Source organism: Blennius ocellaris (assembly GCF_963422515.1).
Source record: "Blennius ocellaris genome assembly, chromosome: 6".
NCBI classification, from domain to species: Eukaryota; Metazoa; Chordata; class Actinopteri; order Blenniiformes; family Blenniidae; genus Blennius; species Blennius ocellaris.
In genome coordinates this window covers 18,304,612-18,322,526 of record NC_137655.1, presented here as the reverse complement: position 1 = coordinate 18,322,526, position 17,915 = coordinate 18,304,612, and the positions used below count along the sequence as shown (strand labels likewise).

The following is a 17,915-nucleotide window of genomic DNA, read 5'->3' as shown; positions in this document are numbered from 1 at the left end:
AACACACACACACACACACACATCATGCCATGTAATATCCCCTCTACCTGCAGGCACAGAAACACACCATCCACGGTCATGAATACCCCCACCCTCCCTTTCGTGCACCATAAACAGATTTATCAAATATATTATGATTGTAATATTACTAGAGGTGCAAGTATTAAAACTAATAAGCTTCATCCCTGTGCTGCACTTACGGTCTCTCTCTCTCTCCCCGCTTTCTTTCTCCCCTCTCCATACCCCCTTACAGGAGCTCCCACCAACTCCCTTCATCCCTCCCTCCATCGTCACTCCAGCCCCAGATGGTAAAGCACTGTGACCAATTAAAGGCTTCCCTCAGGATAGAACCAGTTATAGCCCCAGCCATCTGACCATTTCTGTATGCTCGTGTGTGTGTGTGTGTGTGTGTGTGTGTGTGTGTGTGTGTGTGTGTGTGTGTGTGTGTGTGTGTGTGTGTGTGTGTGTGTGTGTGTGTGTGTGTGTGTGTGTGTGTGTGTATGCACAGAAACCTTTCACAACATATCAGTGTGTTTTAATCAGAGTACAAAGCCTTGCTTTTTTGGCCGGTTGCTCATACCTTTTTCCTTTTAGAAAAAATACAAAGTTTAGAGAAAAGCAGGTGTACAAGTCCAAGAATAATCTATCGAAAGCCTTGCATTTAGCGTGTAAGCTCACAATGACAAGATCTAGAGTATCACTGTATTAGAGGGAGTGAGTGGCAGAGGTTGACTGTGAGGTTGGCCAGAGGTGCAGAGTCTTAGCAGCTGTACATGTGTTGTTGGTTTATGAGAACCAGAGCCGTTGAGGGAGAGAGAGAGCTGCTAAGAGAGGTGGGCCGAGCTCAATCACCAGGCACTGGTCCAGCAGGGCAGCAGATGAGGGAGCAACTGTCCGTCTGAGCTGCCAGCACGGAGGGGAATTACGCATATGCCAAGCCCATCCCCCCCCCCCCCCCCTCTCTCTTTCTCTCTCTCTTTCCACCTCTTTTACATACACACATCAAATACACTCTCTCTCTCTCTCTCTCTCTCTCTCTCTGCCCTTATCCCAAGGTAGTTACCCTGGCACCGGGGCACAGGTGGCAGCATATGCCTCTCGTTTGCCCTCAAGTCAACTGTCGTGGAAGAAACAGTCATGCTTGTTAGACAGAAAATCCTTTCTGACGTTTCTGATATCCATGGATGTTTGTGTGAAACATTAAGAGCTGTACAACAGATTTCATTGTGTCCCTCAGATGCAACTTGAGGGCCATCAGCTCCCTCGCCTTAGTGCTGCTTCAACAAAATGAGAGGAGACTCCCAGGATTCTCTCCTCATACTTTTCTCTTCCGTACCGGCACTCAGAAACCGCCCCAGGCTGCTTCTACAGCCCACACTTAAATCCATTACATCAGACATTTTAACTAAATCTTGGTTTCCCATAGCAAATATCGAGCTTGTGATTAACATGCCAGTGAGGTGGGTGAGATGCTAAGCTTTAAGTCGATATTATAGTGTGTCAACTTCATTGTGCCCTTCTTTCCACATGGCTTACAATGACCTTAAGACTGCCAACTGAGCCACAGTCACTTCAGTAGGTATAACAAGTCTACCAATCCCTAACTTGGTGGTTCCATGCCCCGTCTTGCTCTGTCCATGCATCAAAGCGTCATTGGGCCAGACATTGAATCCCAAATTGCTTTGAATGAAGGTCAAATACCTTACATGACAGGCTATTGGTGTGTAATGTCTGAATGAATGAGTGAATATGACTGACAGTGCAAATTACTTTGAGACTGCTGAAGCGGTGACAATGAGTTTATAAAGTCCAGTTAACATTAATAATTCATCTTGAATGATGGAAAAGCACTACTGCAATAAAAGCAAATTACACTCAGTGTGGTGAAAGGTAGGTAATCCTCTGACCATGCCAACAGATAGTCAGGCACGGACATGTGTGTTTTGTGTGATCAGTGTTTATTTGACGAGTTTCGCATTACGTACAACACATATAGTTTGATTTGTTGTGATTAAAACCAAATGAAAAAGTTGCTGTACAATCGCTGCCGACTTTTGAGAAGCAGTAAGGAGATAATTCAACCAAGTTCAATACAGCTTTTAATTATATGCTGCTATTTGATTAGGCTGATAGATATTTAACATCATCTGCTGCCTCATATGTCGCCGGCTCTTTTTCCCGCCAACGCTTTCAGAGTCAGTATACTGGCTGAGCCAAATGCAGTTCAGCTTATGTGGTCATGACCACAGCCAGTTGTGTGGCACAAAGGCAATGCCAACTAGTGGTTGGCATTGCAAGAAAGCTAATTTGCCTCCATACACCGACTCTCCAGCTACGCCAGTACTCTCTGCCGGCAGGAGTTACATCCAATGTGTCTGTGGGTGTTTGAATAAACTGCCAATATCCGTACATGTACTTCTACACATGAATGTGTGCAAATAGATTTGGATGGCTGTTGTGTCCATGTCACAAAGGGTTATCAGATATATAGCAAGGCCAAAAAAAAACGGGACATCCCCTTTGTGCTCAGACACCGTTTCAAAGCATTCAAAAACATCAAAGAGCGCAGCAGCAGCCCAAGTGTCCAAGACCACGCATGCACCATATGACTGCTCACGGCTATTACAACGCAACTTCCACTCTTTACCAACACATTTTAACAACGTGAATACAAACACTCATTAGCACATTCATTCACATCCATATTCATGTTGAATTCATATTCAAACTGTGGCTGTGCTCTGTTAATCCCACAGAGGAAAGGCAGTTGGCCCCTGAGGGTTAGCGCTTAGCTAAGCTAATCAACTCAGCCAGAAAAATAGTGGAGCATCTCTGGCACAATTTATACACAATAATATACATTACACATAAACACACACACCAATAAATGTGCGTGCAGACGTGCATTTTTAAATGTGTTAACATATTAAATCCTTTCTCATTTGAACAACTTGTGATGATTAGCTAAATGTAGAGCATCGTTGACATCATTTATATTTATAGGGTAAGAGACACAAATTGCAAGGCTGTGTATGGATTTCTGAGGGAGATGAGCGCAGCACGTCTCACAACAACAGCTTCATAACAGATTTCCCTTCAACATCGACAAAGGATTCAAGGTCTGATGTAGGCCCTGTGATTGGCCATATCCTGTATTTGGTGTGAGGTTATGTGATTGGGTCCTGAATGATATATTCACCACTGAACAGCAAACTCAGGAAAAACAATAGACATGATTCATTAATTGGTGGCAGTGTGCAGAAGGAAAATGGTTTTATTCACATCTATTTTAGAAAAAGCAGTACTTTGGAATCGAGACCACCTACTATGACGCCTGTTCCACCACTTTTTTTCTGGTCTTCATTATAATTGTATTTCAGAGTTGGTCTGTAATAGGTTTTCAATAAATCTGTTTCTGAGGAACTATAGATCGGCGAGAATCTATACTTGCTCCTATTACTTGCCCATTATATCCCTTGTACACCAATACCAATGCATATAGATAATATGTCCAACATCTAAACTTCCTGCAAACGGAATATGTGTACTCAGTGCTTCCAAATCACTGCAAGTGACGGAGAGCAAGATACGAACAGCCACCACTATCGGAGTATCTGGTACGACATTTGTACCGAGATGATTTATCTGAAGCTACATTGAAAATGTAGCTGCTCCTCAAAGCTATGCAATTTCCTATTGGATTTACTACCCACTGCCTGCACACACAAAATGAGGCTGCAGGATTGGTGTAAAAATATCTCATTTGGAATACATTTCAAATCTCCCACCTACTCATCAATAGTCCTCCCTAATTTCCACATGTATATGTGGACCGGTACAAACTGTAATAAAGGACTACAGCACATCAAGGTGTCTCGTTTGCACCTTTCGCAGTGTTTTATTCACAGTGCTACATGTTCCGTAGAGCAGTTGTATTGTCTGCTGGGTTGTTAAAGCCCCCTTCACTGGTGTTCAGTGGAGAGCGTATGCTCCAATGGGAGCGCTAAAGAATTGCTCTTCTTGGACTCAATTATTGGTGCGACATCTGTCCTGAGTGACGGTTCACTACAGTGTGCGACTGTGTTTGTTTCCACTGTGCCTATACGAGTATGTCTGCTTATGATTGGTCGGAGTGGCAGTAATGTTATTGAGCAGGAGGCCTTGTCCACTAAAGCAGATGAGATGTGCAAGGAAATGGCGAGCCAGACATGGCGATAAAATCTCTTTCCATTTGGAATCCTGCCTGAGCTGCAGCTTAGAGCCAGTATGTGGATATACACGCATACACCCGGCTCTCCGTTTTTGCGAGGACCCTCACAGACAAAACACCTGCTTCAGCTCCTTATTCTAACTTTACAATTACAGCCCTTAAGTGAGCCTAAGCCTAAATCTACTCTGAAATGTAATTCCCGCTCTTGAAAGGCCATTTGAAATCATTATGAACCCAAATGTCAAAGTATCAGAGAAATTATTTTAAAGGTGATTTCAAAAGTTATAAAGAGAGTAATATACATGCAGACACAGACACACAAGACAACACAAATATCAGAATAGAAAAAAAAATAATTACAAAAGATAAGGCCAGAAAAGGTTGAATAAAAAAATTGAAATGCGTCTGCAAGAAAGGATAAGAGAGATGAAGTGATCCGGTCACACACAAGTCTGAGCTCCCAATCAATACCGGGAGACACAGAGGTACAGCCTCTCTTGACTACTCATCTGCACTCTCTCTCAGTGATTCACCTCCAGTAAAAAAAACATCCTTCCTTGTCTACACAAGGCCTCAAGGTTTTGGTTTGTCAAAAACTAAAATATTTTTTCCCCTTTCCGTCTCATTCTTCTTTATTTGATCACTGTTTTTCACTATAATCTTGTGTTTCAACCCCCCCCCCCCCCCCAAATGCCGTTCTTCTGTGATAAAGCTCAATCAAGAGTTGTATTGACAAAGCCATATACCTGCATGAGCAACACTGGCTTGGGGCAGAAGCTGGGCACTTGGAATCGAATCTCGAGCTTTGAATTGATGGAGCAAGCAGAATTTAGATGGGGGGGAAAACAGCATGGAGAACAGTGAAATGCACAAAGGGGTGGGGGGTGGGGGGTCTCTGTGTCACCCAGTGTAAGAGAGAAAGTGAGATGACATCTCCCTGCTCGGTCTATCTCATTAAGTGAAGTAAGGGAGTGCAGCTTGGCAGCGCCGGCTCCCCTGTGAAAAGAGAGGCAGGGGAGACACACTAATCAGACACGCACACACTCAACGCTGAGCTCAGCAGAAGCATGATTCAGCCGCTCTGACTGGTTATGCATGTTTAGTTGTGCTCGGTCCCAGCAACGCACAGCAAAATCAAGACTCCTGTCCTCCTTGGCCCTCTTCACAAACACAAGGGTTGCATGAATAAAGAAGCATGCACAAAGAATACTGTATTTTGACTTTGAGCAGGCATTGCTTCAATGCATACACATCCCTTGTTCATAAGGAATGTGAAAAGATATTTATATTTTGTGGCAAAATTTAACTAGTAACAAAAAAATGACTCGACTGTGTGACTGGGAAATGTGGTACTTTGCTATGGCCTGTTCTGAAAATGATTTGCCCATAAGTTTTCTATACACCTAATTGAAATTTCTAGGTCTCATCTCCACCCTTTTCCCGATTCTTTCTTCTTTCTCAGTCTCCTCAATTTGTGCTGGCTAATTGCATTTAGACGTTGTATGCCAGTTACTAACTGCATTAACCTTCGGAGTCACATCAAGCAAAGACTATTTAAAACTCACCCCTATAGCGCCAGTTGTATTGTGGGTAATGCCTCGGGGAGGTGTAACCAATCACATTGGAGTGAGAGGAAGAGCTCATCATTTATTGGTCACACACTCTATTCAGCATCGCTCCACTACCCATTTCCAATACTGCCGTTTCTGTCCCCATTCTTCTCTTTTCCAATTTCCTCATCTCTGCCTTTTCGCAACATCTATCTCACTCTCTTTTCTTCAAAACCTCCAGCTGCCAAAGTCATTTTTTTCTGTTGTCACACATCTGAAGATAGACGTTTTTTCTTTCTTTCTCTCACCCAGTGGCAGTGAATAAACAGAATGGACCGAGAATGCCTTTGTTCCAAAAATTTATCCAGGCTTTGGTTTTTCCAGCTCTGTTACTACAAGACAGTAAATGGATGCCGACTGCCAAATGCGGAGGATAGAATCCGTGTATCTGCCAGGACATGACTCCTATGCTGTGTTCTATGACAGTGAGGGTATATGGGAGCTTCATAAGTAAGAGCAGTGTGTCTTAGCGAGGGCTTGTTGTACTGCTAGCGGTTGGACATGCTCACACGCAGGCTGGTGCGTAGGATAAGGACAACCGTGATGGCCATGTCAGGCTGTTGTCCTTTTCTTCTGCAATCTGATGAGTAGGAGGAAGTCACACACACACACACACACACACACACACACACACACACACACACACACACACACACACACACACACACACACACACACACACAAGCACACACACACGCAACAGACTGACCTTAGTCAATCTGTAACTTATGAAAATGGAGGTGTGCACAGAAAATACAGGAGCTCTTGGACATTTAAGTGCTGCACTGCACTCAGGTTAAATGCACACAGTGTCTTACAGCACACAAACAACTATTGTGATAAAAGTATACCGACTACAGGTGTCAGAATTTATGTTCAAGCAAAAACAGACATTACTAAAGATGCACAAATGCATACAAGATGATCCTTTATTTGTCTCACAATGAGGACATTTGCATTGTTGCTTCAGCAAGTGGACATAGATTGGTACCAAATGAAAAGACTATTAATAATAACAAGAATAAATACTTTTATTTTACATTCTTACCCAATAATGTTGTTAGTGATTGTGTGTCAGAGATTATGATATAGTATGCAGTATGTACACAAATACATACATGTAGTATATGTTTATATGAATTGATAATAAAAATTTCTCAGGTTTAACAAGGAATATTTCCAAACAGACCAAGTACACAGTGAGCGAGGCCAAAGCTCTAAAGTTCAAGTTCACAGGAAGGCAATAGTTGCTCAAATAGACAATAGTTACAACCAAGGTAGGCAAAGGATCATCTCCAAATATGCAACACGTGGAACCTTGAAGCAGATGGACTACAGCCGCAGTGGACCACCTTGGGTGTCGGTGCTTTCAGCCAAGAGCAGAAAACTGATGGTGGACACTTCTCTCAGGCTCACCTATATTAGACAACACAGGACTGTAGCAGCTGCCTGCTCTGACGACTCGCCATTTCTCCTGGAACATTAGAATGATCAGGTCGCATACAATGCAACACATGCAATGAGAAAACACCAGTTCATTCTGCTTTTTAACACACTTCCAGGACTGTGGAGTCCGGGTGGTCTCGATACGCTTAAGGCTCAAACTGTATGCTGTTCAAATTCCAAAGTGCTGTTTACCATGCCCATGCCTTTTTGACCACAGTGTACTTAGCTTTGGTGTGCTCCAAGCAGGATAACACGCATAACGCTTGAATCATCTCCATCTGGTTTCTTCAACATGACAATTAATTGACTGTACACTGTTGGATTGAGGACTTGTGACTGCTGAGGGAATCGTAGTGTTATGGATTTAGAGATTTCTGTCACAGATGCACCTGCAGCAATTGTGTGTTGCTATGAGATTGAAATCTGAAATTCAAGCAAGCAATTCTCTGTATGTATTCAAATCCGACACACACTAACTAGATGTCAATTTGCTACTGCTTGTTTTCCTATTACACATCCAGAACGACGACCTGGTCACTTAATTACTGGATGCCTCTCTTTTGAGTTCTGTTTTTTGTCTCCGCCACCTCCGAAATAACTGTTGTTTTAACACCTAAATATTCGAAAGGGTTCACTAACTACTTGCTGAAGTTGCTTGCATGCAATCTGATAGTGAGCAGCTTTTTCACTGAAGACAACTGCCTGCTGCAGCGGGAGAGAAGCCAATCATTTCGCCCGCTTCCACATTTAAAACACGGGAAGGGAAATAACAAACAAAGTGTGAAAAGTAACCTATCTCTGCATTACATAATGCTGATGATCAGCATCCCAGTGCCATTCCATAATTTAGTGGACATAATCCAGAATTTGCGCTGTGATGGCCAATTATTCTTGTCACATGTGAAGTATTACAGCATTGCCTAAGGCTTTATGGGTGCTTAGGGGCTGAGTAGAGCTACATTTTCCTTTGATTAATCTAGGTTTAGTATCACAGAGGGTATAAAAGACACACGCTCTCTCGCTGTTCACTTACTTTAAAACAGCACCTTGGATTTACAAATAGAAACAAGTACTATCTTTTCAGGCAATCAACCACATGCACAGCTGGGGAGTTCCTATATGACAGACCCAATACAATATACATAAAAGACTAAGTCATTGTTTCTGGCACAGCAATGTCCAGATGTATTGCTGAAACTGCTCCTGTCCTCGGGCAGCAGGTGTTATGTTCCAGGTGAAAGTGTTGCTCTTTTGTATGGAAAGGATGAAACACGCCACCGTGAGTAATGCAGAGCTCACGGCAGAGACTACCGCGCCGCCTTCTACCCCTACAATTAACCCAAAACACCCCCACTGCCAGACACTTACAACATACCCCTGTCTGTCTGCCCTTCTATCTCCTATCATTGCCTCCCACATTCCCCCGTGATACTCCTTACTTCTAGCCGTCTTTTGACATTATCCTTGAAATGCCTACCCTTAAAAGGCAGTATCAGCAAAGGACCTCCTTTATTGCATCAGAGTGAGAGCAAATTAGAGAAAGAGGCTTGGGCTGATGAATGGAGACCGAGACATGACGGTATGAAAGACAGACCAAAAAGCGAAGATGAATAGGAGAGAGAAGAGGGAGGACATGGTATTGTTTGGTCATAAGAGGCATGCAGCTGCCACGGGGATGACAGAGGGACTGGCGAGCCTATGAGAGGGGAGAAAATGGGTGAGACCCTACTGCGCACCCCTGACCTTCGAAACTAGGTTAAGAGGTTAGGGACACAGAAAAAGGCTCAGATAACAGTCCCCCAACACGTCTATTCTCTCTCACCCTTGCTCTCTCTCTCTCTCTCTCTCTGCCCCTCTCTCTCTCTCTCTCTCTCTCCCCCCCTCTCTCTCTCTGCCCCTCTCTCTCTCTCTCTCCCTCACGCACGTCTCTATAAATACGGTGCTCTATCAGCAGTGCCGTTTCTCGGTGCTCTGCAATTGAGCCCTGTCCCACATTCATATCATACCACTCATAATAGAAACTGCAACGACTGAGGTCAAAATAATAACACATATTCTGTGAAAAATCAACCAATATTGATCGACACAATATCCCCTGCTTCCGGGAAACAGGCTCTTCCGCTGGTTCAAGATGGGAAACAGATCCTAAAGGAAGAAGACAAATATCTGAATTCCTCAGCCCCGTGTCACATTGTGACATGGGCACACTGGGACGCAAATAAATGCAACTTCAATTTTCAGCATTCGATGGGCTCCATGACCTTAAGAGGGAGGTCAGCAATGTGAAGGATAAAGGCATGAAGTTATGGAAGGAATGGACTTGCCAGAAATGACAGCTGGGTCTTCAGTGGTGCCTCTGGGGCAGATCTGTATGCGACTGTGGACAATAAGGAGTGGGAGGAGAAACTTGCGCAACTGTTTGAAGCGGTCACACTTGACAATGCAGCAGAAATGGCTCAGAGCGAGGAATGGATAGGTGAGAATGAAGCGTGCACGCACGCGGGAGCATTGTTCTCCATTCATGGGGACCGAAACCTGTTTGCACACCAACTCACAAGGCCTTAAGTCACGGCAGGGACACAAATGGGGGTCCGCTTTAGTGAAATCACGAAACATTTATGGAAAGACACGTTTCAGGGTCAGACAACGGTTAGGGAGAGTAAACTGCCGAGATTAAATTTAGTTGGCAAAAAAGATTAATGTAAATCAATGTATTGTCCCCATAATCCCATGTGATGTAGGTGTGCGTGTGTGTGGAATGTGTGAGACTAAGAGCTTGTTTGTTTCACAGTCATAGCAGGTGGGATTTTACCACACAGGAGTTTAACTTCCTCCGACTAGCTTTCCAAAGACTGCACGACTAATTTACATTTAGATTCAAGTTGTTGACTTTACAGTCGTTATCATGCCTACTGTTGTTGATGTGATCATTATACAAACTGCACATTTGGATTTGACAACTTATCACATTCACACTACAAGGAATAGCCAGATGTCTCCCATAAACATTTTTTGTGGTAAATATGTGAGAAATATGCAAGACCATACGATGCATTACGTGCTGATGTTGTAGGTCATAAGTCACCGGACACCAGTTTCAGGAAGGCCTCATGTCAGTTCACTTTTAACTTTAGTTTTAATTGAAATAACATTCTCATGTAGTTGTATACTGTATAGATATATATATACAAAATAAATCCAGTTAAGTCACATCATTATAAAATGCCTGTCAAATACATAACAAGGTTACTGGATAATTTTATATTATAAAGCAAGGCATGCTTGACAAGCAGGCAAACCTGGCCCTGAAACTAGAGTAAACACACAATTCAATACAATGCATTCCGCACGGCTACAAGAACAACATTACCACGAAGGTTACTTTGCTGTGAGTAAACATTCTTTTTTTTCTTTTTTAAACTTCCCCTGCCAACATTGAAGGCCATTCCAATAATGACATCCGGATTATGTTTGTGTATCACACAAGAGGGCCACTGTGACTCGGTTCACTTTTGAGTGGAATCGAACTTCCAATTTTGTCACTGAAAGACAATCTCATGTGTGCCTAAGTGTCCTTGAACAAGGCACTGAAACAAAAGTTGGACCTCAATGGCCATTAATGTGTGTGTGTGTGTGTGTGTGTGTGTGTGTGTGTGTGTGTGTGTGTGTGTGTGTGTGTGTGTGTGTGTGTGTGTGTGTGTGTGTGTGTGTGTGTGTGTGTGTGTGTGTGTGTGTGTGTGTGTGTGTGTGTATACTGATAAATGTGACTCATCATTCACAACCATAGGCTGAATTCACAAAGAGATGAAGGGTCTGAAAAGAAATTAACTTTTTTTCTTTTCTTTTTTTTTTTAAAATCAATAAAACATTGTTTAACAAAATTAATAGGGTATCGCAACATAAAATCTCACCATTGTTTATATTTTCTCCCCCCCTTACTGCAAAGTGAACTTAGACCGTTGAAACAAAAATAATGCACAAAAAGTCAATTTAATATTTGCCGATTGCCAAGAAAAGATGTGCATTATTGCACAATTTATAAAAACAAAAGTTGTATACAACACAGCCAAACATTGTTCTAAATATATGTACTTTACGCCGATTTTGAACTTGATATGTGTGTGCGTGTGCGCGACTCACCAGTGAGGTTGGTGCGTGCGCTGTAGGATCCCAGGTAGCGTCCGTCTGTGTTGGGTGTGTAACACTCAAACAGACCCTGGTCCCTGGCCTGCACTTTAGTGATGTGGAGCACAGCTGAGTCACGGCTCAGCCTCTCCACAAAGATCTCTTTACTATTCACCCTCTGGGCATACACGGCGTAGGCATAGTTTGACTGAGCCGTGCTCACAATGCGAATCTCCCGGTCCGGTACCGATGGCAGGTACATGGACCACTCGAAGTCTTGCTCTACTCCTTCCTTGTAGCCCGTCACGTTGCACCAGATGGTCACGTGGGATCCTTCAGTCCGTACCAGCGGTCCACTCTGCACCGTTACCACTCTCTGGGCCACGGCGACACCGGCTGCAGAGGAGGAGAGGGAGAAAGAGAGGGATGGGGAGCAAGGAAGGGAGCAGATGGATTGAAGGCAAGGAAAGGAGGGGGAGAAAGGAAAAAAAAAAAAGAGGAAACATGGATTACAAAACTGCAGTTTAAATATTTAACATTGGCAGAGTTCACGCACCAAACATCTCAGAGGAAATCCAGAACCCGGCATGACATGTGCAGCTAAGCATTCTGGGGAGTGCTTACCGAGGTTGAGGTGTGCAGAGGCTCTCACACAAACACGTGGTTTCTGAACACCGCAAGCCACTTAAAAAATTCACAAAAACTCTTTTCAACAGCTGTGATCTAATCACGCTCACCGCTATTACACACTCTCGCATGATAACCCTCCACCACAAGGACAGCACTGCAGCTGCACCGCATCGAGGTGAGAGGCAGCCATCTGGGAATTAGGAGAAAGGTCAGCATGAGCTGGTAAAATACAAGCCTGTGGGGCATATTAAGTATGTCAAGCTGCACAGAGTGTACAGGTGTTTCTGAAATGGATTATAAATACCGTTTCCCCCCCCCCCCGATGCATCCCCAATTCTGATTTTAGATGACTAATGAGAGTCAAGCAAATACGTGAGCCAGACTGGGACTATAACGCAACATTTCTCAACATCAAACGCAGCGGTATCAGCCTCTGGAGTGGCAGAGCTCTAACAAGAACTTTCTGTGAAGGAATATAAAACACGTCTGAAGTCAATCAGAAAGGTGTTGCTTTATTTATTCAACGTCTGTGCCTCCAGAGAGCACCAATAACTTTTATCGGCTGCATCTCTCCCACTGTATACATCTTGGTACATGGTCTCGCAATCGTGATTTTTTTTCTTTTTTCTTTTCTTTCTTATATTAGTTTTTGTGAAAAATGGAATTCCGGTTGTTATGTTGGCACTTTGTGTCCCTGTGATTGTTTTAAGCGCTTTATAATTAAAGATCGATAAAAGAGATGGATGTTTTTATGAGCGTTCTTGCCTCCTAGTATTTCAATGAACATTTCACAACAGAAAAAAAATAAATAAATAGTTGCCGTTAATTGAATGTGATTTGGGTATGAAATGGATACCCAGAAGTTTAGCTTTTCCCCCACATTTATAATAATAAGGACACACGAGCAAATTGCTGTTTAATTACACACAAACACTTTTGTTTCAGCGGTTAAAATCGCTACAAAGTAAATTAACATGCAGCGTTATCCATTATCCACAGCGAGTGCAAGGTTTATAATCATGTCAGTCTACAGTCTGTCAAATTGTCTGAAAGTAAAATCTAAAAAGAAATCTGTGAGGAATAAACTTGAAAACACCCTTTTTTCAGAGGCATAATTCAACTTTGAAAGGAAAGAACTGAACCATAAACAATACGTACTCAGCGCTGCGAAAAACTGCAAGCGGATTGTAGCATAAAAGCCCAAGTGAAGAGTGATTATTTCTATTCTTTGTAGCCTATATTTAGACTTGCAGCACATGTGGATCTTACCTCAGTCTCCTTCCATATGCACGCACACACATACACAAATCTGCAAGCGCACACATCATACATTCACAATTCAAGGGAACAACTACAAACATCCCTCTCATTGGGGATCGAGACAACTGAGCATTTACACACCCCAAATCCAGACAGAGTGACAAGCACACTATTTCCTGTCTGCACAGGCAACTGGGGACCGCAGCTGTGTGAGTGTGTGTGTGTGTTTTTGTGTGTGTAAGTCTGTGAGAGGCTGTGTCCGCAAGCACAATGCTTGGCATTAATAATTCACCGGAACAGCTTTTTTAACTTGAACATCTTTGCTCCTCTCATAGTAACTTTCTCCCTCACACTTCCACTACACCCTCCTTTCATTCACTATTATTAGTGTTGGTCCATTTAAGACGGTGTATGTGTGTCCATGCGAGAGCATGCGCGGGTCCTGTACGTGCATTTTACGATAAAAGGTTATCTTGTGGAGAAGCGTGGACCCTTTCAGCAGCTTGTGCTCACCGACGCCGCGAAACAGAACAATAGCAGGAAAAGCCCGTCGTTATTTAGCTGTGCACCGCACGTGCAAATAAGCATCCATCTGCCAAAATAATTTGCCTGCACTCCTTCCTTATATCTCAGGTTTCAGAGACACGGTCCCATCATGAAGAAATAAAATCTTTACACTTCGTCTCACTCAAATGTGCAACTTTGCAAATGTAATAATTAGTATGCAAACTTGCTTTGATATGCCACTGTGACTGAATTCAAAGTGAAAACTGATTAAAGTAATAATTTTTCTTCTTCAGAAGAACCCCAAAGGACTAATCAGGACATCATTTATATCATAATAACTGCAGAAATTTTACATTTCTTAACCTTGTCCTTGAGGAAAGGGCAACTTTGTTTCTTTGGTCGAGAGGCGCGATTATCTGCACACCAGATGTCTCATCCTTCTCGAGGAACATCATTAGATATTCGTGTGATAATATTGTTTTTAATCAAAGTTAGCTCACTGAAATGTCAAAGCAACCTGTAAGTTATATCCCTCCGGAACTACAAACAGCTTTATATAAGTGTTTCCAGTGTACGTTTAATAATGCCGTAAATACCAATATTTTCTTCACACGATTTCCTGATTATTTTGGTTGCCTGCATGTATTGTCAAAAACCTCCAGGTTGACTGGCGTCTGTACATTGGCCCCAGGTGTGAATGAGAGTTGGTGTGACCCTTTGTGTTTGCCCAGTGATGGCGTGGCAACCTGATCTGGGTGCGCCCCAGCTGTCCCCTATAGTGAGATTGGTTGACTCTCGCACCCCACAACCTTGAGTGAAACATCGAAAATGGATATCTTTGAGTAAAGATATGCACAGGAGGCTGATTAATATCAATAAACTGAGCCTGTATTTAAGTTGCGTCTCTTTTCAAATTATAGTACATCGGGCAGCCATCCACATTTTCATCTCTGTGTATATACATTTTTGAGAGACACTCCGCTGAATCAATGGCCGGTCTGTGCACCCACTTGGCCAGTTGGGTTACTGATGCATCACCTTGAAAGGAAAAAGTGTTGTAGCATAGTAATCTGAAAGCCATAACTTGCCACATAGTTGGCACTTACATTTGAAAAGTCTGTTAAACACAAGAAAAACTTCCAAGGTGAAGAAACACCAAACACCCCAAATATAAAAACCGAACCTGACAAAAAAATCTATAGTGAGAAGAGCGAGCAAACTCTGCCGGAGCATAGTATACAATACAGGAAGTGAGAGAAGGGGCCGTCAATACTGACTAATACCTGACTTTTCTATTTTTCCTCACTGTGATGTCAGTGTGCTAATCTGGCGGCGCCCAGTCTACCCACATCCAACTCAGATCAGCTCAAAGCTGTACCGCTGCATCACCGCGTCTCATGTTGCAGCTTCTCATCTAGAACTGCTGGAAACATATTACTCATACAGCCCTCCCTAAAAAAAACTCATACTACTCATACTGTGTTGGTGCACTAAAAGCTTTCCTCTGCTTGCCTGTCTCCTGTCATCCGCCTGAAACAAGCCTCCTTACTTCTGATTACTCTCACTGCCTTCCACCATGTTTCACCCATCATCAATCCTCCCCTCCGTCCTGCCCTCCAGTCTTTCCTTCTCTTTCTCTATATTCCTGTCTCCTCTCAGAGCCTCGCGGTTCTCTGCGTCTTTTCAGACAGGATTTAAGCGGCTCTGTGGAACTTCAAAGTGCCCATCGCTCTGCAGGCTGTTTAGAAAGGATGACAATGACATACCAAACCCTGCAGACCCTCAACCGATCGCTCCATTTCACCATCTTTCCACATTAATCCTGTGCCCAAAAACTCCCACAATTTTTCACCTCTCGTTGCAATGGCTGGAACTCCAAGTGCCCATATTTACTGAAAAAGTCTCAGATTTTCTATTAATAAAGCTCATCTCCATCTTTGCAAAGCAGAGATGTCTTGCTACACCCCCACCCCCCAAAACACAAACACTCAGTGGTTTTTAACTTCTGCATCTCCTCTGTTATCAGAGCTTCCAGTCACTTCCCACACAACTCCTCAGTGGATGCAGGAAACGGGTCTCATGTCTGACGACTGTGAACAAACTGACCTTGTGTTTTATCGGTTGGAGCATAAAAAGCAAACACACACACACACACACACACACACACACACACACACACACACACACACACACACACACACACACACACACACACACACACACACACACACACACACACACACACACACACACACACACACACACACACACACACACACACACACACACACACACACACACACACACACACACACACACAAATCTGCAAAGAGGATTAAGCTAAGTGGAGGGGAGGGGGCTAAACACTAATCCAATCATTTGTGGCCAGTGTCTTATTCTCAGTGGAAACAGCAGTGAGGCCACTCGTATTCATGCCTCACCCTCAAATCATCACTCTTCTATGACACGTTATAATTACACACCTCGGAAGGTGTATAATAAAATACATGTGGGGTGTAAGTAAAGTAGAGGACAATCACAGCAATCCAGAGATGTACCAATCTAGACATCCGAGCTGTCCATCACCTCTTTGCATTTAGTTTCTAATCCTACACACACACACACATACACACACACACACACACACACACACCCACCCAAATGACAGAACAGCTTTGATTGAAAGTTATTGAGCTATTGCCAACTCTTAATGGTATGATTGAAAGGTAGCCCCGAACCTTAAAGCTTTCAAGCAAAATCTACCCTGTAGAATTGAGGAGAAAGTGCAGTAAAAATGGCAATTCTTGCCAATGAAATATAAGCCATATGAATATGCTAATGACATAACATGAAGTAACACAAGTAATGGGTGCCCTTCATCATTAATGGAGGTTTAGACTCAACCACTGGTTCTGGCAACTTGTGAAGATTCAAAGACAAAAAATGTGGCCAACAGGAAAGCAGAAGATCACGCTGGTGATGAGGCAGGGGGGGGGAGCTGAGGAGAAAATTACATCTTCCACCCGGGAGCTCAACACAAGGTGATGAACACTTTGCTATGTGCAAAAATGCATGTCGCTAAGTGAATACATAAGCATGCCACCGACTTATGTGCTGCACATATGTGCTGCAGAGAGAAGTAAACCTGGGAGAGAGATGAAGAACATCAGAGTACACTTCTCAGCACTGGTTAGCCATTCTCCAAAATCACTCTGAGTCTTTTTCCCTCTAGGCCCCCGAAAGCATTTGACCCCGTTAACATCATTACCAGAGAAAGCAGGAGTGTGAACGAGACAGAGAGATTCCAAGATGAGGGAAAACGGGTGGGAGAAAGATGAAAAAGCAGAAAAGGAGGGATTTTCTTGTGACAGAGAAAATTAACATCCGACCGTGTTACAAGACACACGGTGTCCGTTTTCCTTTTTATTTTATTGTGCAGTGAAATAAACCATCATGTGCTCCATTATACTGCGGCCTTGCAAAACAAGGGTTGGCTTTTGGTAATGCTTTATCCGTTTTGACATGGCAACTCAGTTTGTCGCCACACTGAAGCGAGTTATCACAAAGTGTTGTGCTTTGAGAGAGTTAAACCTCTCACATTGTCCTTGAGCAAGAAAGTGAATGTTTGGCTTCTCACTCTTTGTGCACGGCACCGAGTAATCATGACACTCTAATGGAAACCATGTAATGGACTGATGAGAATCCCCACACTTGTTTCCCACAGCTCTCTCGCCGTAGCGGCTATAAGAGGGGCTCTAGACAGCGTCAAACATTGCAATTCAGTCCTCATCCTCTCGCTCCTTTTCCAGTCCTCGTCCTCCCCGCAGTGATAATCATCGCCCGCGTCACAATGTAGAAATCAGTGTAGCGGGGCTGTCATTAACCACCTCTGACCCTTTTTTTTTTTTCCCCCAGCTCCTGAATCTTCGACAAACTCCATACCGGCAGCCTAATTCATTCAATGGGATGTTTGAAAAAGACAAACAGAGGAGACTTAAGCCTCCAGTGCTGAACAAAGTGCCAACTGACTTTCGGGAAGACTATTTGGGTTACTGGAAGCTTTGTCCAATGAGAAACAGGTGTTGGCCCCGTGTCTGACGTGGCGAAATGAAGTGCAAAACAGAGTC

At 43.3% G+C, this 17,915-nt stretch overlaps 1 protein-coding gene across 2 annotated transcripts in view; it reads right to left on the bottom strand.

Annotated features, from left to right (window-relative positions):
- Window positions 1-17,915, bottom strand: part of igsf3 (immunoglobulin superfamily, member 3) — a 73,459-nt gene that overhangs the window by 43,453 nt on the left and 12,091 nt on the right. For both annotated transcript variants that reach the window (XM_080498441.1, XM_080498442.1), the window contains one exon: window positions 11,407-11,787. In XM_080498441.1, coding sequence (XP_080354567.1) covers window positions 11,407-11,787 — 381 coding nt within the window. The remainder of the gene's footprint in view (window positions 1-11,406; window positions 11,788-17,915) is intronic.